The 24239-nt window shown below is 41.2% G+C and overlaps 2 protein-coding genes across 11 annotated transcripts in view; one reads left to right on the top strand and one right to left on the bottom strand.

Moving 5' to 3' along the window:
- Positions 1-689: 689 nt before the first annotated feature.
- LOC135528131 (bile acid receptor-like) lies at positions 690-11071 on the top strand. Of its 4 annotated transcripts, none has more exons than XM_064956979.1 (11): positions 690-782; positions 4145-4286; positions 6003-6371; positions 6556-6696; positions 6999-7129; positions 8042-8140; positions 8256-8355; positions 8812-8928; positions 9777-9869; positions 10231-10344; positions 10560-11071. In XM_064956979.1, exons 2-11 carry the CDS (start codon positions 4190-4192, stop codon positions 10772-10774), a joined length of 1476 nt encoding a protein of 491 aa, XP_064813051.1. In that variant the 5' UTR covers positions 690-782; positions 4145-4189; the 3' UTR covers positions 10775-11071. The 4 variants fall into 4 exon arrangements, with proteins under 4 accessions (XP_064813051.1, XP_064813048.1, XP_064813050.1 ...); XM_064956976.1 differs by having other exon boundaries at positions 691-782; positions 10557-11071; XM_064956978.1 differs by lacking the exon at positions 690-782 and adding an exon at positions 828-2352 and having other exon boundaries at positions 10557-11071.
- A 697-nt stretch (positions 11072-11768) lies between these two features.
- The window catches only part of LOC135528129 (plasma membrane calcium-transporting ATPase 3-like), a 33975-nt gene continuing 21504 nt past the window's right edge, over positions 11769-24239 (bottom strand). For 2 of the 7 annotated variants that reach the window (XM_064956969.1, XM_064956970.1), the window contains 5 exons: positions 23662-23873; positions 23159-23266; positions 22198-22380; positions 19989-20075; positions 11769-13155 (listed from right to left, as the gene is read on the bottom strand). In XM_064956969.1, the coding sequence (XP_064813041.1) occupies positions 12724-13155; positions 19989-20075; positions 22198-22380; positions 23159-23266; positions 23662-23873 (1022 nt within the window). In that variant the 3' untranslated portion in view covers positions 11769-12723. Of the gene's footprint in view, positions 13156-19921; positions 20076-22197; positions 22381-23158; positions 23267-23661; positions 23874-24239 lie in introns of all 7 variants that reach the window. The other 5 variants (XM_064956973.1, XM_064956975.1, XM_064956971.1 and 2 more) reach the window with 3 other exon arrangements.

The following is a 24239-nucleotide window of genomic DNA, read 5'->3' as shown; positions in this document are numbered from 1 at the left end:
TAAGATTTCACCTTATGGAGTAGGCCAAAGCAAGGTGTGCATTTTCTCAGGAAAGTGATGCTTTCACTTGAGCTAAATTGTAAGGTTTGCCTACTGTGACCTTTGTAGAAGTGCATAGTGGTAGTTGCGTATATATTTTTTCATGCATTACTCCTTTCTATAAATAATTGCATAAATTACACAGTTTAATAATAACCTTTTGCCATTTAGCAGACTATTTTATCCAAAGCGAAATTTTACATATGAATGGTCCCGGGAATCAAACCCGCTACCCTGCTGTTACAAGTGCCATGCTCTACCAACTGAGCTACAAAGGACCATTATAATAACATATTGCATAGATACCTGTGCAAAATCTACTTTGAGTGCCCATTGTCTTCTTGAAAGACATCCATGGTATCTAATATCTTTATCCACCTCATACAATGTTTCTGATATTGGGTCCTAAGCAAGGTAATGTGCATGAGTGAGTAACTGTCTCTTGATTGAGAGAGGAAGTTTGTGTGTGTGTGTGTGTGTGTGTGTGTGTGTGTGTGTGTGTGTGTGTGTGTGTGTGTGTGTGTGTGTGTGTGTGTGTGTGTGTGTGTGTGTGTGTGTGTGTGTGTGTGTGTGTGTGTGTGTGTGTGTGTGTGTGTGTGTGTGTGAGATCGTGATTGTGTACGAGTGCGTGTTTGGCAAGTGTAGAATGCCAGAGGCTAAACTGCAGTCAACATTACAAATGTAAGGGGAGGAAAAATCAGGAGGCTATCAGAAGTCAGCACACGAGGAGAAGACCACCACTGGTGAGCTCATATCACTCTTTTTAATACATTTTACTCGATGAAGAGTATATTTATAATTTTATTTCAATTTGATCCATTATTCAAACTCTACTATGGACTGTGTATTTGAAAAACTTAGTTTTACTATCATGTTCCTTGTTGATTGTTGCTGTGAAGTTGTCTTGTTGATGTGAAGAGGCTTAGCTGTCCTACTTCTCCTGAGTAACCTGCTACCTGATAGATGAAGTGTCAAGGTGCCATAGTGCATCTTATCTTACAGACTTACAGAGAGATTTAAGAAGTTTTAACAGTGTGCTTTGGAAGGGTAATTTACTCCAACTGAGTCTTAATAATAATAAAAAGACACATTATTGATGCACGCATTAAGGAACTGACATTGGGTAGGTTCGAGAGGTTTGGTGGTTTTACACTTGGACTTTTACAAATATTTTTGCCACAATGTCGAGCCAGTGTTTTGTGTCCGTTTAGTCATGACAACAGTATCCTAACTCGTTTGTAAACGTTTTTAAGACCTGCTGTTACAAACAAGTAATGGATAAGGAAAATTAAGTTGGTAGGCTTGCATCTACAGTACAGTAGGGGGAAAAACAAACATCTTGATTCTATGGAATCCATTTGAGAGATAAACATTTTCTGAAAACTGCATTTGTACTATAGTGAAAATGGCTCAAGCGCTCTAAAGCAACAACAGATAAGCTGAAATCAAAGACTTTCATTGTGTATATTATGTTTGTATGTTCAGTATGTTCAGAGTTCCGGTGCCGACATAGATGGCCGCCTCGCTTCGCGTTCCTAGAATGTATTTCTAAAACAGATCATAAACTGTTTGGATCAAGTTAGAGCGATAACTTCAAGAAGTGAAAATGTGATGTACTAAGCAAGCATTTATGTTCCTTTTCACATTTCACAACAACAGTCTAGTCAATTCGCATTAACTGTAGTAACATTTAGAGTATTTACAAGTATTTATAAATCATGTGATCTATTTTAGCACTGGACTTTAACCACAAATCCATCCCCTGGCCCTCCCTGCAAGGCCACTCTAATCTAAGCGTCAGTTTCCTGTTTAAATCAGTAAACACTGTGCTATCTGAGTCAGGCTACCAGCAAACAGTGTGCAGTGATAAAGAGCCAAGCTGGGAAGACGTACTAGAGGTTTAGAGAAAGAGAGATATTTATTGTGTGCTTACAGCCTTCAGTCCAAACGTTGAGTGAATCAAGGGTCATGTGTTTATCCCACCCTTACCCTCCTCCTCCAGTACGCTTCCCTTGGGGATGTACATGCTCAGGCCCTTGTCCGACAGTGACAACTGGGCTACACTAGAAGATCCATGGCCACATGTATACACTCCAAGAAATTGTCCCCATCACTCATTATGATGAGGGAAATGAATGAATGCGCAGCCACATCCACTGTAGTGTAAGTGTTCCCTCCGTTATCATGCTCTCTCACTCTCTTGGAGGTAGAGTACAGTATAAGGGGTAGCAAGCTTTGTGAAGACATGACTAATGCAACAGTACACGTGACAGGGGAATATGACAACAGAAGCCTCTCCTGGGATTTGTTAAGGTAATTGTACAATGACAAAGAAATTCAAACAAATGTAATAATGACATTGCTGTATTTGGGATTTCTTTCAATCGGGGACCATAGCTAGTCAGTTGTGCCTAGGTACCAGATGGAGTGAGATTAGTTGGATCCAAAGACGACACAATGTTAATTTGAGATTGCTTTGTTTGCTTCAAAGGTAGCAGAGCACCACTCTGTAAATGTGAAGTGTTTGAAGACTATGTTGTTCCAAACAATATGTCCAAAAAAAATGGCTAAATCGAAAAGGGTGCTTTGAGATATTCATATTAATATTTTTTTATGATGAATAAATCAATGTGATTTTATTTCAGAATCTAGACATACTCCATATTTTAGAGCACACTATAAAGAGGATAATGACACCAAGATGTTGTCTGTATCATCTGCGGTTCAGGGATCATACTGTCTTACAAGAGGCATGCATTGGTCTTAAAAGGGTTTTAAATATTTTTGGGCCTTCCTGGCTTGGAATCGCCCATTAAAGATGAACAGAGGACTGCATGCCCGATCATGAATTAGTGAAACATAACTAAATAGTCACCATAACTATTATCACTGTTAATACTCAATGTTATGCATGTGTGCATACTGTAAATGCATCCTACCTACGGTGTACCTTCTCCTTTGCACTGCTTGCTCAGCACAGACGCTCAGCACGTGTTGTAGATAATTGAATGAAATGCTGCTCGTTGGTCGGCTTGGTTCACAGACAGGCCAGTGTAATTTGACAGTTGAGGAATGGGGTCAGGGTGGGAAGGACACCATTAGTTTGCTAGAATCATGCTACATGTCAAACCCCATCAGGGAGAGGTTAGGGCAAATCTAGGGTCTTCTCTCTTTCGTCAGGGCTCGACATGACCCAGTCAACTTTGGAGGGGGGTGTCAAATATTAACTGCAACACAAACAGAGCAAACAGAATCCGAGTAAACACTCCCTGGGGGCCGCAAAGATGAGCTTTCACATACACTCTTACAACACACACTCTTACAACACACACACATACACATGTACACATATATCCACGTACATTTACTCTCAGACACATACACAACACACTCAGTCATTCACATGAACACATACACACTATTGTGTTCACATGCACACTCGTACAACAAGCATGCAAACGGCCGTGCATGCACACCCACACACACACTACTTACCCAGGAAGAGTAACTACAGCATACTAATAGTATATAGTGTAGATGGGGAAGACTATTAAAGGTATCAAGATGTTTATGGAAAAAATAATAAATATTATAAAGATTGACCACCAGTCATGTCCAGTTATGTTGGTACAGAGAAAAGATTGGGGTGAGTTGCCAGCTCCAGCTAACTCATTGATCCCACTCTGTGAACTCCTGGTCCGTGGTGGGGTGGGATCCATCCACCCATGCCAAACCTAAGCTCCCCACCAGGGACAGGCCCCCATATGACAGGACCTCTCTCTTTTCTCTGAACTCCAAGCCAGGACAGCTGTTTGGACTTGAGTTCAATCTCTCTCTTCTTCTCACACTCTCCTCTCTGTCCCTCGTCTCCCCCTGATGCCTCCCAAAGGAGCAGAGATCTATCGCACTGCCACAGACTTCAGCTGCACGCCTTCACTGTGGACAACAGTAACCTTTAGGTTTGCATCTCAGAGCGCAGCTTAAAATAGGCAATGATATCACAGCTCGGAGACTGAGGAGACCTGTCATCAAGCATTGATATAAAGAAATGTTTGGAGAGTTGCAGATTCCTCAGGTGTGTGGTTCCCCGTATGTGTGTTGATAGATTAAGCGGGTGTTCCCAGAGACTGACTGTGGATCAGCTGTCCAGATGAGAGAGTGGAGTGAGTCGGAGATGACCATGTCTGCCGGTGGTTACCTCTCTGCCTCTGATGGATATGGCATCACCGAGCCTCTGCAGTACTACGGTGAGGGACTCTTTTTATCTGGACTCTGCAATTATACTAAAGCAATCTAGTCTGATTTGATGGTGTGCTTATCCAAACACAATGTATCCTGATACATATTCTGTAATTGTGTGGTGATGACCTACTCAAATCAAAAAGTCATGATTATACATGTATATTTCATTTATATTATATGTTTATGCTTCCTTTGTTCTGCTTTAGTTTGTGTTTTGCTTTTCTGTTATCATTTGTAGTGCCATTGGCCTGTAGATTAGAGGGGGAGACTTGCAAGAATACATAACGTCTGGGCGTAACCTTATACATTTAGAAACAACTGTTTTTATTAAATACATCTGAATGGAAAAATACTTACAGGATAGCCTCCCACATTTCCAGTACACAGGATGTTAGCTAACAAAGAATTTGCATTGGAGCTAGGGCCTATTTATAATGGTTGCAGTGGAGTGTTGTGACCTAACCCTAATTATGTGGCTTCTTCACATTGTGGTCCTCTCCTCTCCTGGCTGAGGGGTGGATTTGTAAGTCGCTCTGGATAAGAGCGTCTGCTAAATGACTTAAATGTAATATAATATGGCTACATAATGGGGGGCAGCGTTAGTGTGCGTGGGACAGAGGGAGGGAGGCCTGGGTGTTTACATAGTGCTGAAACGGTTTACAAACAGAGCTCACCACAGCGTTGTCACGCAAGCACAAACTCAGTACTGGCCTCCATCCTCGCCAGGACAGGAAACATCTGTGAGACGTAGAGGAAAGACGGGATGCGTGAGGAAAGTGGTGATGGAGAGAAAGAGAGAGAGAGAAGGATAGAGGAAATATAGAGAGAGTCATGGTTCTAAAAGAGAAGGGGTGAGGCGGGTTGTGGCTGAGGATAGGGTGAGTGTTGTTGTTCAGAAAGGAAGGGTCATAGGTTGGATTCTAGAGGTCACTGTGGTGTTCAGTACATGTCAGGACATCTTATAAGAGCTCATAGCTATGGATGAATATCCAGGCTGATATGGTATGAAGACACCTGATGGGCACCTGAGTACAATGTAACTTATACATCCAGTAGTATTGATGCATTTTGAGAAAGGATGGACATTAATCTTTCCATTTTTTGTGCTTAAAAGAAATAACCTCTCATTATTTCAGTTCTTATCTGAACTAATAAAACGCTAAGAGACTCAACTTATGGAAGTGGATCCTTCTAATCAGAGTGACTGATTTAGGGCTGATCTGTGACCAGTGGTGACACATGTTCCCTCTGTGGAGATGGGACTTGAATTTGCTAAATGCTTCACAGCTCCACCGCCCCTCCCCCCGCTACGCTCATAAGACATCATCAGACACCAATCTACGCGGCAATAAAATACTGAATAAAAATCTATACAAATATGTAAATGGTAAAATGCCCCTGTAACCTCTCAGCTGCATCCTGTTTCCACAGTCCAAACTGGTTCACAAGGTCTCGCTCTGACGTTGTTTTATTAAGTCCCATATGACCAATAAAATACATTAAGTCATGCATGAATCCCGTAAGATGGTGGACAACGATCACATTCTTGTGATGCACTTTGACTTGAAACCAGTGTTACTGGGATAACGGCTCTGGTGGACCCTCCTGGCTAGCCACTAGACATTCCTAGGTCCACCCCTGTGGGGCACTGAAACTTAACCGGTGGGTTCAGGATCAAAGCACCAAATCAATTTATTTTGTGTCATTTCCTCATCACACAGATGTGCTGGGGGACCCTTTGGGCTACCCTTTTCAGGAGCCAGACCTACAGGGCCTAGCCTTCAGCCAGCAGCAGTACAGCCCCATCAATGTGCAGTTCTCTGTCTACGGACCGCCGTCCTCCCAGCCCTTCCACCCACCTTCCACCCACCCCTACAGCCCCCACTGCCTGGACACTCCCTGCGAGCCCAGCCCGGAACCCCAGTGTGGAAGCCTGGGGAAGGGGCGAGGTGGGGGAGGTTTGTCCCTGGTCAAGAGGACCAGGCTGGGTCCAGGAGGAAGGGTGAGGGGCCAGGATGAGCTGTGTGTGGTGTGTGGGGACAAAGCCTCTGGCTACCACTACAACGCCCTCACCTGTGAAGGCTGCAAAGGTAGGGGAGGCAGTGTTTACAACAACATTTGGGTGGTCAACCTGAAAGTTTATCACAGAGCCCGTCACTTCCGGTATCTGTCTGAATATGGTGTTTGAATTTAAATGTAATAAAACATCTTTATCTGGATTGACTTGAATTGAAATGGACCCCAACTAGAGGTGGTGATACTCCTGTGTTTCAGGATTCTTCCGAAGGAGTGTGACGAAGAAAGCAGTGTACCGGTGTAAAAGTGGCGGAGGCTGTGAGATGGACATGTACATGCGGAGGAAGTGCCAGGACTGCCGCCTGCAGAAATGTCGTGCTGTGGGCATGCTGGCTGAATGTGAGGGGAACATACCATATCAAAAAGGCTGTAGGGATATTTTAAACTGTATTTAGCTAAAAGCAATGTCAATCATTTGAAGAGAGGCAGAGTAAGCTAACAATAAGATCTTGAATCTTGAATCTTCATATCTCCAATTTATAGCCAGGAGGACACAATTTAATTGTGAAGACAACTAAAATACCTTGTACAGGGATCGATTGGAAAAATGTATATGATCTCAATACCCTTGTGTAAATAAACAATAAGTAAATAAAATATATTTGCCTATGTGAGTCTGACAGAGGCAATTGTGTTGCCAGGTCTGCTGACGGAGGTGCAGTGCCAGTCCAAGAGGCTGAGGAAGGGGACCAAACACAGAGGAGGAGGGCCTGAGGAGGAGGAGAACATGGGGAGCAGAAGAGTCAGCTCCACCAGCAGGCTATCAGGACAGGTACATCACTTTCTCTTTTCCTCCTACATTCAAATCTTCTCATCTAGTTTTCTGACCTTTCGCCATTGTGTTACATTTCTTGGATATTCTGAATGGCAAGGACATTGTAGCTTGACGCTTTTTGAAAGATACCCCAAGATCAAATATCGAAGGGTCTAGATAATTACAGACCCTTGGATGATCATCTTGTAAGATGGATTGTTTCAATGGAGAACCACAGATCTCTTCCTTACTTTTTTGAGAGGTGGCCCTCTCCCAGATCACTTTCTTGGATTTCCTGTTTAAGTTCTGGGACCGTCAGGGGGATGTCGCAGATCAATTTATTTTAACATTGCATAGGTCTTTGGAATGGCCTCTTAATAGTAGGATGGACCAGAAACCTGTAACACTTTTGACTGATTTCTAATTGGGGTGCCCTGTAATACGACCCTGCTTATACTCCAAGTCTGTGTCAGAATGGTCCCACTGGACAAACAATGGTTGAATCAACGTTGTTTTCACTTAAATTCAACCAAAACATTAAATGTGATGACGATAAATCAGTGTGGAAAGCTGGGGTATATTTATTACGGAAACAGTTTACTGTTTAAGAACCCAACGGAAGCCAATAGAGCAAAACAATAGTTTATATTAGACAGTTCAGGTAGGTCCCTCCCCGTTTCGTTCCTTTTGCTTCTGTTTAAGAAACGTTTTGCAACAGACTCGGCATAATGTATACACCCCAGATTGGATTTGCCAAAGTTCCTCAGCGTAAGGGAATTTCCTAAATCCAATGACATGGTGACATATTATTTTTTACAACTCATCCAAATGTAAATCAAAACTAGACGTTGAACTGATGTCTGTGCCCTGTGGGGTAATTTCACTCCGCCATCAAATGATCTGTTTGTAATAAATGTTTTCCTGTAACAGGTAGTGTCTGCAAATTTGTCAGTAGAACAGAAGCATGTGCTGGACAGAATGGTGGAGGCTCATCGGCAGTACAGTGCGCAGGACACTACACACAGTAGGGTGGGTCGCTGATAAGAATAGTAATTCTGTTGTCTGTGGATTGAGATTTTAAAGATATGTTGTAATTTTTCGACTAATCTCATTGAGAGCTTATTCAGGCAGTTTTTTTCTGCAGGTGTTTGAGTGGACTTGTACGGAGGTTGGTGGAGACAGACTAACAGACATGGCATGCCCTCCCTCTCAGAGGCTGCTGCAGTTTGCCAAGAGTGTACCTGGTGAGTTGGGCCACACCTCATACATAAGCTTTCTCTTCTTTCTTGTTTCTGCAGTGATATGGAAAGCATATACCTGCTAAGCTTACACCATGTTGCTTTCACCTACCATATGTTTTCATATCAAAACCAAAATCAAAAGGGCTCCCGAGTGGCGTGGCGGTCTAAGGCACTGCAGCTCAGTGCTAGAGTCGTCACTACAGACCCTGGTTCAATTCCAGGCTGTGTCACAACCGGCAGTGATTGGGAGTCCCATAGGGCGGTGCACAATTTGCCCAGCATTGTCCGGGTTAGGGTTTGGCCGAGGTAGGCCGTCATTGTAAATAAGAATTTGTTCATAACTGACTGGCCTAGTTAAATAAATAAAAAATAAAAACCGCCCTGTTTCTCTCTCTGAGGCCACTCTGTGTCTGATACCTCCTGTAGTGTAAACTAATCTAGTGTCTGGTGTCCATGTAGGCTTTGAGCTCCTGGACTGCTCGGACCAGACCACCCTCCTCTCTAGTTCATCTGTGGAAGTCATGTTTCTGCTATCAGCTCAGCAGTTCACCCAGAACCCAGCAGCCTCTAGCCCAGGTATTGACACCACCACACCAACATGAGGCTTGTGGGTGACTGACTCATTTGTCCTGGCTCCATTTCAGCATGCTACACAGTACAATTACAAGAGTTCATTTAACTCCCATGGGGTCACATTCAACACCATTTGGGGGTTAATGGTTCCAACCATATTTTTTGTTAAAACAAAACCAACAATTTGTTTTGTACATATCCACTAAATAGAGTACATATCCAATCACATTAAACTCTCAGAGTTGATTAAATGTAACGACATGCCATTTCACACTTTTATGTGTTTTAAAATAACAATCAACTCCATCAGAGTACATTACTCTAGCAGTTCATTACTTTTTACTGTAGGGTGTAAAGCTTTATTTGCATATTTCCCAGTGTGCCTTTTGAGTAAATGATTACGTTATGCTGGCTTGCTAAGTGATGTCTAGTGATCTCTAGCGAGGCTATCCAACAATTTGATCTTTTCATCACCCGCAACCTGCATTCAGAATGATTATCAGAGTAAAGACTGAGTATATTGAGAACACCTAGATCACCTAAACTGGAATAACCATCTCAGTAACCTCTTACGGATTAGATTTGTTTAGAAAAATGTAAGTTATATATCTTTGTGTAGCATAAGATCAATAACAATCAAAGTACAGGGAGTTAAAAGTACACATCCCAATGAACACCAGTTATCACTCCAGGGAGCCAAATCACTCTGTTGAGGGTTAAGATAACTCCAGTGAACACTATGATTCCAACTCTCCTTGATTTACTGTGTACTGAAAAGGTAGGAGCTAGGGATGGAAATGGAACCGGGCCAATTATGCCAGAGAGCTCATTGTTTTATTTTATTTTACAAGCACTACAACCTTTCAACATCTCAACTCATCATTGGCTGAAAACCTTAGAGTCCAAGGAAAACATTCATAGTGGGACCGGCCCTGTAAACTCAGGTAAGGCACACTGTCCTATCTAAATAGTGTACTCACCACTATAGTATCCCATCTTATGAGCTTTATTTACAGTACTATTTGAAGAGAGGTTCAAGTTAAAGGGATTGTTTATTTGACATTTTATCTTATTTTCCACTAGTATTGTTAAAGGCTTTAAAAATCCTAGTCCGAGAATCTGGACTTTGATAAATAACAGGCAAAACAGACCCCAGGTGTGTCGAAAATATGGTAAAACTTAAAAATAGTGAACTATCCCTTTAAAGATATTAAAATGAAGCAAGCGTACAGTGAAAAATAAGGGAAATTGGGTTTTGTACTGTTTCCTTCCATGTTGAGTCTTAGGTAGTCTGTCTGTGTGCAGGAGTCAATGAGGACTTGCTAGGACCGGTGCTCAACTTCTTCCACAGCATGGCTGCATTGGGGGTGACGGAGGCTGAATATGCCCTGCTCACTGCCACAGCACTGCTATGCTCAGGTGACTGGCTCTCTATGCCTGACACACTACTGTATGAAAGGCTAAATGTATTTGTTAATTTATTTTAAATACTATAACACATGATGTTTAGTTGATAAAGACACACTCTTTATTGACTTATCATTTTCCTCCAAGCGTTTCTGAATATCTCCTCGAGCTTGGCCAGATAGTGACGACCAACTCTATGTCGTTCTGTCATCTGGCTCTGTTAGCAGACGAAGCATCGCTGCGGGCGGTGGTGTGTGTGGAGAGCTTACAGGAGCTGACCATGGAGCTGCTGTCCAGGGTGTGCGGAGCCCGGTATGGAGCCCAGGGCCCTCAGGGAGCCCAGCGCTTCGCTCGCCTGCTGGGGAGACTCACAGAGCTGCGCACGCTACGACACAACCACCTCACCCTGCTCCGACAGCAGCTCTGGGACAGTCAGCCTTGAGACAGACACTGAGTACAAAGAACAGAGATAGAACAGAGAGACAGAGACACAAACAAATGGTTTAAATAATCTACATTTTGCTTAATGTTCAATGATTTATCAAGTTTGTACCAAACAATATAAGGTAACACTATTGGCCATTTTTAATTATTATGTTTATAATGAAAAATACCAATACCATTCTTCTAAGTGATTGGTTTCTACTGTAAAGTTTGAATCACCGACCGGTGTTAAACCAAAGTGAGTTTTGTTATATGGAGAACACAGATTAAGGTATTAAAAAAGTATTTTATCATACCTTGGCAGTCATCCTATTTGTGTTGTTTTCATGGTGAAGCGGGATCAACCACCTGGTCATTATACTGCCACACAGTGCTCTGGTAGGTCTGTTCCACAGTGTTCTCTTGGAGTTTAAAGAGGAAGTTTGTTCAAATATAAATGTTCATGATTTTACACTTACCTGGGATGTTTTGGGTTGACAGAAGTAGCTTGTCAGACTAGTGCAAAACAGCATTGGTATCAATTGTGGCTCACATCAGAAAAAATGTTAATACACCTTACAGATACCTCAGTTGTCCAACTTCTATTGTAACCACATCACTCCCTACGAACATACACTGTGATATAAGGAATTATTTCTCATGGTTGCTGAAATATAAACATTCAGACGGCTTTAATAAGTACTCCACAAAGCTGGGAGACATCCTATTTGCAACATTCCAAAAACTAAAATGTTCTTAAAACGATGTAGTGTAGAAACGTAAGTGGAGCGTAAAAGTAAAGATGTATTCAATGGATTTTGTTCTGATATCTATCTGTGCCCTGTGAAAAAGCTGCCACTATTGATCACAGTTGACAGCAGTAAAGCATAGTCGAGTAGAAATACACAAAACATACACACGGATATTGTTTGATAGATTCTAAAGTACATAAAGTCATCATTTCCTTTTCATTTTGTGTTATGAAAAACAAAAATAAAGAGAATGAACAGGGATTAATAAAATAATCACTTAAATAAATTCCTTTAATCTTTATGCGCAACTTAATATTTTGAATACTCAGTTAAGTTGTGCCCTCTGTTCATGGTAGTGTCCAAATGAATAACTTAATTCCAGACATATCTACATGAAGAGAAGAACCAAAACCATGAGTACTACTTTTAATTTGTGACTTTGTTTTAATAGCAGATGTACTATATTGTTACCTTTTTGTGTTTTGAAGTTGTTGTATGTGTTTATAAATTTATTTCTATAGTTATATTTCTTTTTTTCTTTTTCAAGACATACACAACACATGTAAACACAGAAAAGGAAAAGAAGGACATGACCAGAAGGAGTATATAAAAACAGAAATACAAGGAAACAAATACAGCAGTTAAGCAAACAAACAATACATACAAACATACATCATACATACATACATGGATAGATAAAGCTAATCAATGAAGCGTCATTAACTGGAATATAATAATTGTAGTAGTAATTGCAGTAGTAATAACAACAGTAATAATTTGGACAGTAATATTTTTAAAAAGCCGAATGAATTAACCCCATTCCACTTTCCATTGAGTCTTTCATCATTTCAACCAAAAGGAAAATAATCAATTCCAGTTCATTCTTGTCTCTACTACACCAATCACTCCTCTATTGCGTGCCTAGATATACATTTCAAAAGTGTCTTTATCAGAGTCTGGTGGGGTTAGCATCGTTGGACTGTGGAGCTTTTTGAGAGGGCTTGAGAGTGAGGCTAAAAGCAGTGGCTGTGGGGGGAAAGGTCGGGCAATGAAACAATCCATAAAACCATTGGTCTATACAATGTCATTTCCAGGTCATACTTTCTCTCTCCGTGTCCAGTTCATCTTCATTCCCTCTTTGTTGGGTTACATCCATGTCCATCAAAGTCATTGGTGTTTCCTCTCCCTTCTTATCAACCATGTCCCCAGATCGTAGTTATAAACAGGTCTCCACGTTGTGCAATGGGCTGGCGGGGCAGCGGAGAGAAGCAGCTGGTAGTTTTGCATTTTTTGGGGTCAGATGATCTCCATTCTCAGCAGCAGCAGTGGCGTTGTTGTTGCAGTTGAGTGTAACAGGGAGGCTCTGCTGGCGGTAGGGGGCAGGGCGGGAGGCAGAGCGGTGGCGAGAGGGTGGCTGAGGGGGCTTGGCAAGGGGAGGAGCTTGGCGAAGAGCCAGGCGAACGTTGTTGCAGTCTGAGCGCTCTGATTCTTCGGTTTCAATGTCTGTCTCGTCAATCAAGGGGATGTTGTGGACCGAGTCATTGATGAGAAATTCCGGGTGTGCCATGAAGTCGTGGATGGAGTTCTTGGATTCCGGCTTCTCAATGCCATCATAAAGTGGACTACGGAATGCTTTCACCACTTGGATCTATGTTGAGTTTGGTATAATAATGGTCATACAAGGGGGAAAATGCGGAACGGAAAAGGGAATAGATGGGACAAACAAGTGGAGAGAGATTTAGTATTTAAAAAGCGTCACAGTGGCAGATTTATCTGACTAAACTTACCTGAAAAAGTTGTTATGAAAAGATACAACTTTTTGATTCTTCTGAAAATTCCACTTAATGTTAGTTAAATTCTTAGTCAAAAGTTTTGTTGTTGTAGGTTTGCCTGGGTGTGGGCAGGTGTGCTTCTTTCTGTCCATTGAGGTAATTCCTAGATATTATTTTTGTCCATTTAGGGCAAAACTCTGTCCCTCTCCCCAGGACCCTCCCCCCAGGACCGAGTTTGGGAAACCCTGATTTATGGAACCCCTTTTGTTCAGGAGCATGCCCAGAGGCAACATTTCTGTACAGTCTCTTTAAAGACAATCAATTAACAATGAATTGAAATGCCTCACTGACCGGATTAAGCCTACTGTACTTGTACAATATGTACATGTCCGTCTGGGAATACTCTGTAACTTTAAAGCAATTTAGGGGAAGTAAAACAAATGAAAAGGTAACTTAAATAATGAAAGATCAAAGTTGCTGTTGTCAGTTCAATATAAGACATTTTAAATGTATCAAATACTCATTGATGGATGTACAACATTATCTGACGCACGCACACACACACACACACGCGCACACACATATAGAAACTTTTTTGTACAGAGCTATAAAACGTACATACGGGACAGGTGAAACAACTAGAACACAGAGCATGGGATTGAGATCAGTTTGCAAACCGAACAACCACTGACATGCTGACAGGCTGATCATGTGAGAGCCTCATTTACTGCCATGCTGTAAAAAAAACACATTCAATGTGGTCGTGCATGAGATTGTCTTGATGCAGAAGGAAATGCTTATGGGCGCAGTTGGATGAGCTACTGTATCTACTGACTGTTGCAATGTCCAATGAGCCATAATGCTGCTTGCTACCAGTAAATCAAAGGGAAAATCATCCACAATACAGACCAGCCACAGTAATAACAGTGTATGTGAATTAATCAGTTCAACTTTTTTTAAATAATTATTGTAAGTGAATTGTACCTTTCTATTGAATATCTTGGACATGTACTTTGTAAGTTGTTTTGGGTATATCTCAAGTCGTGTGTTTTAGATTTAAGGACATTAATACAGTCAACCAGATCAGTACAAACATGTCAATATAGTAGACAATGGTTGTATTTCATAAGGCACAATAGTCACCACACTGGAATTGCAAGTGTTGTACAACAAACCATGACCTCCAATGTCAGAACAAATGTATCAACACTTTTCCTTATAGTCACATAATAAGCATGTGAAACATATATGATATACCACCAGTTTTTCTGTGTCCAGCCACAACTTAACAAATTGCTATCTAGAACCTGAAAGGGTTCTTTGGCTGTCCTCATAGGAGAACCCTTTGAATAACCCATTTTGGTTCCAGGTAGAACCCTTTTAGTTCCAAGTAGAACCCTTTCCACGGAGGGCTCTACAAGGAACCCAAAAGAGTTTGAACTGGAACCAAAAAGGGTTCTCCTATGGGGACAGCCAAAGAACTCGTTTGGAACCCTTGTTTCTAAGAGTGTACCCCTGTCCCTGTACAAAAATAATAACAAATGACGGGTTAATCATCCACTCAAAGTCAGGACCCATTGACACAGAACTCAACATAGGTCTTAAAGGCATTATGGTGAAGTTGGCTTTAATATTGTTAATGAGGAAAACATAAATAAGGTGTTCCTGCAATTGCTATGACTGGTCCTAAATTGTAAAGAGATGTGCATATTGTGAAGTATAATCAAATCATAATAATACATTCATTCCCACTGAGAATTTGATGTAGAGCAAATAAGTATGTGAACATGAATGTGATCATATTATGTTGCGATGGATACTTCGGGCTGAATCCTAACTTGATACACTACATAACCAAAAGTATGTGGACACCTGCTCGTCGAACATCTCATTCCAAAATCATGGGCATTAATATGGAGTTGACACCCCTTTGCTACTATAACAGCCTCCACTCTTCTGGAAAAGCTTTCCATTAGATGTTGGAACATTGCTGCAGTGACTTGCTTCCATTCAGCCAGAAGAGCATCAGTGAGGTCGGGCACTGATGTTGAGCGATTAAGTCTGGCTTGCAGTCCAATTCATTCCAAAGGTGTTCGATGGGGTTGAGGTTAAGGCTCTGTGCAGGCCAGTCAAGTTCTTCCACACCGATCTCAACAAACTATTTCTGTATGGACCTTGCTTTGGGCATGGGGGCATTGTCATGCTGAAACAGGAAAGAGCCTTCCTCAAACTGTTGCCACAAAGTTGAAACCACAGAATCATCTAGAATGTCATTGTATGCTGTAGTGTAAAGATTTCCCTTCACTAGAACTAAGGGGCCTGAACCATGAAAAACAGCCCAGACCATTGTTCCAAACTTTACAGCTGGTACTATGCATTGGGTTGGGTAGCATTCTCCTGGCATATGCCAAACACAAATTAGTCCATCGGACTGACAGATGGTGAAGGTGTGATTCATCACTCCAGAGAATGTGTTTCTAGTGCTCCAGAGTCCAATGGCGGCAAACTTTATACCACTCCAGCCGACGCTTGGCATTGCGCATGATGATCTTAGGCTTGCATGCGGCTGGTCGGCCATGGAAACCCATTTTATGAAGCTCCCGATGAACAGTTCTTGTGTTGAATTTGCTTCCAGAGGAAGTTTGGAACTCGGTACTGACTATTTCAACCAAGGACAGACAATTTTTATGCGCTACGCGATTCAGCACTTGGAAGTGACGTTCTGTGAGTTTGCGTGGCCTACAATTTCGCTGAGCCGTTGTTGCTCCTAGACATTTCCACTTCACAATAACAGCACTTACAGGTGACCGGGGCAGCTCCAGCAGGGCAGAAATGGGACGAACTGACTTGCTGGAAAAGTGGCATCCTATGACGGTGCTACTTTGAAAGTCACTAAGCTCTTCAGTAAGGCCATTCTACTGCCAATGTTTGTCTATGGAGATTGCATGGCTGTGTGCTTGCTGTTATACACATGTCAGCAACGGGTGTGGCTGAAATAGCCAAATCCACTAATTTGAAGGGGTGTCCACATATTTTTGTATATATAGTGTACATGCAAGTACCCTTGTTTAAATCATACGCTGATTTAAAAAGAGGGATTCGCGCGGAAGTCAGAGTTATGGATGAGCATTAGGAATTCTGTGTGCTCAGTGTACTGTACTTCAGCATGCACAAACAATAAGATTTGTTTGTTTATTCCCCCAGCAAGCATACCCATAAAAAAAACATTTCTTCAGCAAGCACATCCAAAAAGGCCAACTTTTGTAGCAAGCACAACCAAAAAAATACCCATTCTACCTCTGAAAATGACCACAAAGATCTTGGACAAGAAGCGACATGACCCAATAACCATGTTGTGAAGAGGGAGTGAGGCAACACAGAGACAATGTTAAGGTTGACTTGTGCTAATTCTTTTTCTCTCCTAAGAGCTGTTTGTTTCCATTAAGTAAATTATTTAGAAAAATACATAATTCTTAGGTACCCTCTGAATGAATGTCCCCTTGCGGAAGTTGTAAACTTTCGAGTATAGGTCCCACAATGGTCAATAGCAAACAGCTGTTGAAAATTAAATATTATTCAAGTCAATGTATTCACTTGGTTTCTTTGAAATGGGCCACCTAACTTTGAGAAGAAAATGAAAATGCCTGTTTTTTTTGCGGTGGAGGTTGAATCTCATGGACGCTCCAGACGTATTGAATGACACTAGACAAAGGAAGAGAGGATGTTGGAGGGGAGGACAGACGGGTATTAATGATAGTCAAGGTTGTGCTCAATTAATTTCCACTCGGTCAATTCAGGGAACAAAGAGGAAATTAAATTCATGAATTGGTAAAACAATTCTCAGTGAAGATAATGGACCATCCATCAATGTACATCAATGTACATTCCATTCCTGAATTGAATTCAGTTGAAATGCTCCCAACCCTGACACAAAATCTAGGAATTTCTTCACGAGTCCTTTTTCTAAACCAAGACACTTCGCTAGTGATCAGATTAATTTGAGTGTGATTCATAGTCTTCATAAAGCCATGAGAAACATAGGACAGGTGAGTGTGATTCATAGTCTTCATAAAGCCATGAGAAACATAGGACAGGTGAATGTGATTCATAGTCTTCATAAAGCCATGAGAAACTTAGGACAGGTGAGTGTGATTCATAGTCTTCATAAAGCCATGAGAAACTTAGGACAGGTGAGTGTGATTCATAGTCTTCATAAAGCCATGAGAAACTTAGGACAGGTGAGTGTGATTCATAGTCTTCATAAAGCCATGAGAAACTTAGGACAGGTGAGTGTGATTCATAGTTTTCATAAAACCATGAGAAACTTAGGACAGGGGTAAAAACATAGAAACAGAAACATAGGACAAGGAAAACAGACATTGTGGTAATAAACATATAGGTCAGACTCCTAATTTGGGAAGTGTGTTTGGAGTGTTGCACACGTATGGATCTCAAGTTAGGATTCAGCCCATAGAGAGCTACCTATGATCACTGAACTGACAACCACACTCTCTAGAAAGTAAAGAGCATTAAGGGGAAACGATAAGTACCTATAAAGCTGAAGAGCAAAATAATAAGTAAAAGACCTTGCTTGGATCAACGCAAATTCCTTCTATAGTTAAGAGTTAGAAGTTAGAGTTCCTACATTCAGATGTCTACTAATCTTCCTTATAGACAAGGTAATCTGGAGCTGTTTATAAATTAGACGAATAAATAAAGAAGTCCTTAATGGAAATTAGGCAAAATGCACAACACTTGAGGGACTGTTTTTTTATGTGGGTTGGTTGGATGAATGCATGGATATTGCATTATACCAATTACACCACAAACATCCAAATTAACCTCCTTCAAAGTCAACAGATCAAAGGAAAGAAAAACATCCAGATCACACCTTTTACACCCAAATACAATCTAGTCTGATGTGTAATCCTGTCTCTTGCATGGTTTACACCCTGCACTAACATGTGGGTTTTGTGACCTGATCAATAGGATCCAATCACTATCTGATCAATGTTTGTCGTGTCTATACATGGTGAAAAATGTGTCTCTTATCCATCAACTGTGTCCACAATTTGACCAGATTTCCTGGTGCCTCCCTGTATGCTAATTATTTGACAAACATTCTTTCACAATAATATGAATTAATGTATTTTTTAAGATGATTACTGATGCTATAAGTCAATGGTGCTAGCGGTCAATGATTTTAGTGGCCAATATAATGATGATTTAAATGATTTGACCATCCAGATCTGTTTACACTTGATTGATATCCAGATACAATGGGACCTTGACAACCACCGGAGGTGGTCAGGGAGATCTAATCACAATCAAATCACAATTAGTCTTTTAATCATCTGCACCTGACAAAAAAACACACAAAAAAGTAGGCATATGTTAGGAAATAGAAAGGAAATAAAAACGTCTCCCTTCATGAGATGCAGAACCTACAACAAGAGAGAACAAAAGACACCAAGTAAAATGAGGGTAGTTATTTGTACAATGCAACACTGCAGATCCTTATTTGGCAGTCTGATCGAACCTAGGGACAGAGAAATTGTTTTATTGGTAAGGTGACTAAAAACGGATATCTCAGAAATGTCACTGTTGCAGGTTATACTCGAAGGTTTACAACTTTCCAGAAGCGCACACACTGGAAAATAAATGTAACTATTTTTCTTTTGTGTGTCCCTTTTGACCTTGATTTGTCATCTCAGAAATTGGCTGCGTCATTGTAATGCTCTGAATAAAATGTCGATCTCATTGAAAATAAGGAGCAGACAGACAGTCTTCTCTGGGCAGTTTGAAACACAATTGATCACAGACTGTGTCAAGCCAAACAAAGCAGCAAGATAAAGAAATAGATTACGGCCAGGATTAAATCAGATTAAGGGTAACCCGTGTTAGCCGACAAACGCATGGCTCTTGTTCAGGCGGTGTTGGAGGTATAACGGGGGTATGAGCTGTCAAGTTAGGGATGGTCATTATCAAAAACCACCCCTTCTTTCCCTACCACATTAGTAGTTCAAAATGGTGATTTCATGTGTCGACTATATCAATGATAAAAAGAATGACACTCAAATGTAAAATCATTCAAAGAAATTCATAGCCTACATTCTCCTTATTTGTGTATTAGAAAAGCATAAATTAGAAAACATTCAGGACTATAAAATCTTCACACATAAAAAATATAACAAAAAACAATTATATTCTTTATGCATTCATTAAATACTGCTGGCCAGCTAATGATCATGTTTGAAGAAGTGAAGTAGTCTATACTGAATTACGAAGACAAACGAGTATGCAGCCTGACACTAGAACAAGAGTCATGCGGTTGTCGGCTAGCACAGTTCTGATTGAATCCTGGACTAAGATCATGAGGTAGTAGTGAAAAGGATGTAAAGAAATATTAAATTAACAACTAATACAACAACAAAAAGTCAAATGAAAAGGTCAGTGGGTCAGGCGCCTCAGTGTTGGCCCCCCCACTCCCCAACACACAAATACGCACATAGACAAACACAAGTATCTTTGATGCTTAATTGTATTTCTGGGCAGGCAAAGGTGCATTTCAACATGCTCATTTTGATGATGGTGAGTGGACTGTTTTTTGTTGTGTGCCGTTAATGGATGGCAGAAACTCACTCCCAGGCGCACCAGTTGCATTGGCAGTGGAGAGAACTACGTGAGTGGGAGTAGAAATATTGGTTACGTCATGGAGTTGGCTGAGAACTGAGGAGCGACGTCGCGCAGCACCCTGAAAGGAACCACTTCTCTTGAAGGTACTCACTACCTCCATCTGTTGGAGAAGAGAGAGAGGATATTAAAGAGAGGACATGACAGTCGTGCAGTAACTCATGTCAGTTGGTAGGGGGCCCTGTGATGCATATCGGAGGGAACCAGCACACATAATGAATCACGTTTAAAGGGATGGTATAGTGGAACTTGTAGTTTTGTAGAGGTCATGTTCCATCATGGAGGTATTAAAAGCATGTATTAGATACAAAAATGCATTTTAATAGACAAACCTAATCCAATTTAGACCTCTGTTTTTAATCAATGATGTTGCCCTCAAAATATGGACCGGTAATTGTTTTCTATGTCTCATTCAGATGTTGGTGTGTGTACAAGAAAGACAACAATTACAACACTTGTAAAATATTTCATATACTTGTTTTTAGGATTGATTAACAATGAACAAAGGGTACATAAAAAATAATGACAGAATCTGTAATAATAGCAATGACATGAGGAAGGAGAAAAAGTATTTTAGTGAGAAATCTGAACATGCAATGGAATCAAAATGACTCATAGGTTACAACAATATACATAATTATGTTTTTCCTATCGATAAATACAGTGCCTTCAGTAAGTATTCACACCCCTTGAAACTTTGTAACACAACACATTCTGTCGTGTTACAAAGTGGGATTAAAATGAATTTGATTGTAATGTTTTGTCTTCAATCTACACAAAATACTCTGTAATGTTAAAAGAGGAAGAAAAATGTGAACATTTATACTAAATAAAACACTGAGTCAAGACATGTTAGAAACAACTTTGGCAGCAACTACAGCTGTGAGTCTTTTTGGGTAAGTCTTCAAAGAGCATTGCACACCGGGATTGTACAATATTTGCCCATTATTCTTTTCCAAATTCTTCAAGCTATCTTAAGTTGGCTGTTGATAATTGCTAGACAGACATTTTAAGTCTTGCCATAGATTTTCAAGCCGATTTAAGTCAAAACAGTAACTTGGCCACTCAACATTCAATGCCATCTTGGTTAGCAAGTCTCTTGGTTAGATTTGGCCTTGTGATTTAGGTTATTGTCCTGTTGAAAGGTGAATTTGTCTCCCAGTGTCCATCGTGTCCATTGGAAAGCAGACTGAACCAGGTTTTCCTATAGGATTTTGCCTGTGCTTAGCTGTTAGCTATTTTTAGTTTCAGAACTAAAAGTTTATTTCTTCCTCGTTTTCCCTCTGTCAATTAGGTTAATATTGTGGTGTAACTACAATGTTGTTGATCCATCCTCAGTTTTCTCATATCACAACCATTAAACTCTGTACGTGTTTTTAAATCACCACTGGCCTTATGGTGAAATTCCTGAGCGGTTTTCTTCCTCTCCTGCAACTGGAAGGAAGGTTAGGAAGGATGCCTGTATCTTTGTAGTGACTGGGTGCCCTTCTTTGCAAGGCATTGGAAAACCTCCCTAGTCTTTGTGGTTGAATCTGTTCTTGAAAAATCATTACTTGATTTGAGGGACCTTACAGATAATTGTACAGCTGGGGGTAGTCATAAAAAATCATGTTAACCACTATTATTGAACATAATTGAGTCCATGCAACTTATGTGATTTGTTAAGTACAATGTTACTGTTGAATTTATTTAGGCTTCCACAATAAAGGGGTTGAATACTTATTGACTCAAGATATTTCAGCTTTTCATTTTTAATTAATACAAAAATGTATATAAAACAAAAATTCCCCTTTGACTTTATGTGTGTAGGGCAGATACACAAAATTCAAGCTGTAACACAGCAAAACGTGGAAAAAGTAAAGGGGTGTGAATATTTTCTGAAGGCTCTGTATAGGAAAACGTCTTTGGTATCTGGCAGAATGATCCAAACCCATTGTATTTTAAATAAGATTTCATAAAATACAACTTTTTTGAATGAGAATATTACGTGCATGTTTTACTCTGTTCACATCACTGTGTTCATATCATATAAAAAAACAAGGAATTAATTGTGGTGAAATGAATTAAGGCATCAAAAGGTGAATAAAGAGAGACACAAATCAACAGAGATGAGTCGAGCAAGCAAAAAAGCCTCCTCTTCATAGGACAGTACAGTACATACTACAGTACAGCCCTTGTTGGAGAAAGACAAGGGACAGGGAATTGTGGAGCCCAATGCACTGTACCTGAGTTTGAATGCGATTGAGGCCCCTGAACCAGAGGATCTGCCCTCGACGCAGCTCCCTCTCGGCATGGTCAATCTCTTGCTCATCATCTGCCATGTCATCATCAATCATCTCCTCCTTACCGAGCGCATGACCAGCCTCCTTCAGACAGGGCAGGCGGCTGGTGGGTACCGTGGTGATGAGCTGTTTGGGCCAGGGTCAGTGTTAGTTGACAAGGAGAAGAACACAACTTGTAAAACAAAGGGTTTCGGTCTGGTGGGTCTTACATGCTGACCAAACGTCTGCGTACACCATCGTGCGCATGTTGATTTTGTCCACCCACACCAGACATGATCAGGACACGCAGGTTGAAATGTCAAAACGAACTCTGAACAAACTATATTAATTTGGAGACAGGTTGAAAAGCATTAAACATTTATGGCAATTTAGCTAGCTAGCTTGCTTTTGCTAGCTAATTTGTCCTGGGATATAAACATTGGGTTGTTATTTTACCTGAAATGCACAAGGTCCTCTACTCCAAAAATTAATCTAAAGATGAAAGGGTAAACCGAGTTCATTTCTAGGAATCTCTCCTCCTTCAGGCTTCTTCTTATTCTTTGGACTTTATATGGCGGTTGGCAACCAAATGTAAGGTGCATTACCCACACCAACTGGACTGGAGTGGGAACCTCAGTTCGTCTTTCAATCACCCACATGGGTATAGGCTCCTAAAAACCAATTAGGAGACGGGAGAGGCAGGACTTGCGTGTCCTGATCGCGTCTGGTGTGGGTGGACAAAATCGACATGCGTGCAGTCTGGTCAGCATGTTAGGCAGTCCTTCTTGTGTAAAAGCCAACTAAAGACTAGGTTATGGATATGTGGGTTTGTCTGTGTCAAAGACCTTAATTAGTTCTTGACACAAAACCACTGTAGAACCACAGTTTGGGAAACACATTTACACATGAACTCCAGCATAAGTACCTGTCCCCACAGCAGCTCTCCTACTCCCACGAGCAGACACCACAGCCACTGCTCCACATTGAGCGGTGTGCAGCTGAAAGGTTTCCCCCCAAACTGCACAATCACAAACTGTACAGAACAAGACACAGGATGAGAAAGATTTGATCCCAAAAAGTGGTTGCCATTGGTTAGCACAACATATCCTGTGCGACAATAATTAAGTAGTAATGATTATTAGGTACAGTATATGACATGGTTGAATAACATTACTAGCATTGCTATAATGTAAAGCAAGGATGGGCAACTAGTGGGCCGTATGCTCCCCTTTTGAAAGCCCTCGGAACTCATGCGTGGTCTGAATTTACTGTTGCGAGTTAGAATAGCAGAGGGGTATGGATGTGGGCACGTAGACCTGTGAGCAACTACAGCCCCTCATGATGAGTTCAGATTTTTTGTGGTCCTCACCCCCATCAAAGTTGCCCATCCCTGAACGTATAAGAAGGAAACGCTTATGGTCATCTTACCTGCATTAAAAAAGTCCCCAGCACAATACTGCAGAAAATAGGGTTGTGGAATATGCCGTCAAAAACGTTCCTTTCACCGTGGATCTTACGGGCATTGATCTCGTTGAACAGTTGCATGAGCACAAAGGTGTTGAAGATGATCGTGTAGTGCTCGGAGGGGGGAGAGTGCAGAGGGGCGTTGCGTCCACTATCAATGTTGAAGATCTTCTCTCCTGAGATGGAGAGGAACACAAAAAAGATAAGTGGACAATAGAGTCACATGTAGTTAAAGATATACTTCCTACTTCCAAGCAAAGGTATACTAAATGATCATGTAAAATGCTACAAGCTAAATAGAGCACTACAGTTCCATGACTGCTTTTCCTCAACCTTTTTGTCCCTCAGTATTGCCTTTTCTTACACCCTCCCTTCCTCTTCCCCCACCTCCAGCCTCCGTCCCTCCTCCCACCTCCAGCCTCCGTCCCTCCTCCCATCTCCAGCCTCCGTCCCTCCTCCCATCTCCAGCCTCCGTCCCTCCTCCCATCTCCAGCCTCCGTCCCTCCTCCCATCTCCAGCCTCCGTCCCTCCTCCCATCTCCA

This window comes from Oncorhynchus masou, chromosome 33, assembly GCF_036934945.1.
Source record: "Oncorhynchus masou masou isolate Uvic2021 chromosome 33, UVic_Omas_1.1, whole genome shotgun sequence".
NCBI lineage: Eukaryota > Metazoa > Chordata > Actinopteri > Salmoniformes > Salmonidae > Oncorhynchus > Oncorhynchus masou.
Note: the sequence above shows the minus strand (reverse complement) of the source record. Positions and strands in the feature narration are given on the sequence as shown.

Coding starts and splice junctions, on each gene's coding strand:
- LOC135528131 (XM_064956976.1), top strand. CDS start 4,190: ATGAGAGAGTGGAGTGAGTCGGAGATGACCATGTCTGCCGGTGGTTAC. Junction 8,929..9,776: donor CCCAGCAGCCTCTAGCCCAG/GTATTGACACCA, acceptor TTATTTTACAAG/CACTACAACCTTTCAACATC. Junction 10,345..10,556: donor CACAGCACTGCTATGCTCAG/GTGACTGGCTCT, acceptor TGGCTCTGTTAG/CAGACGAAGCATCGCTGCGG.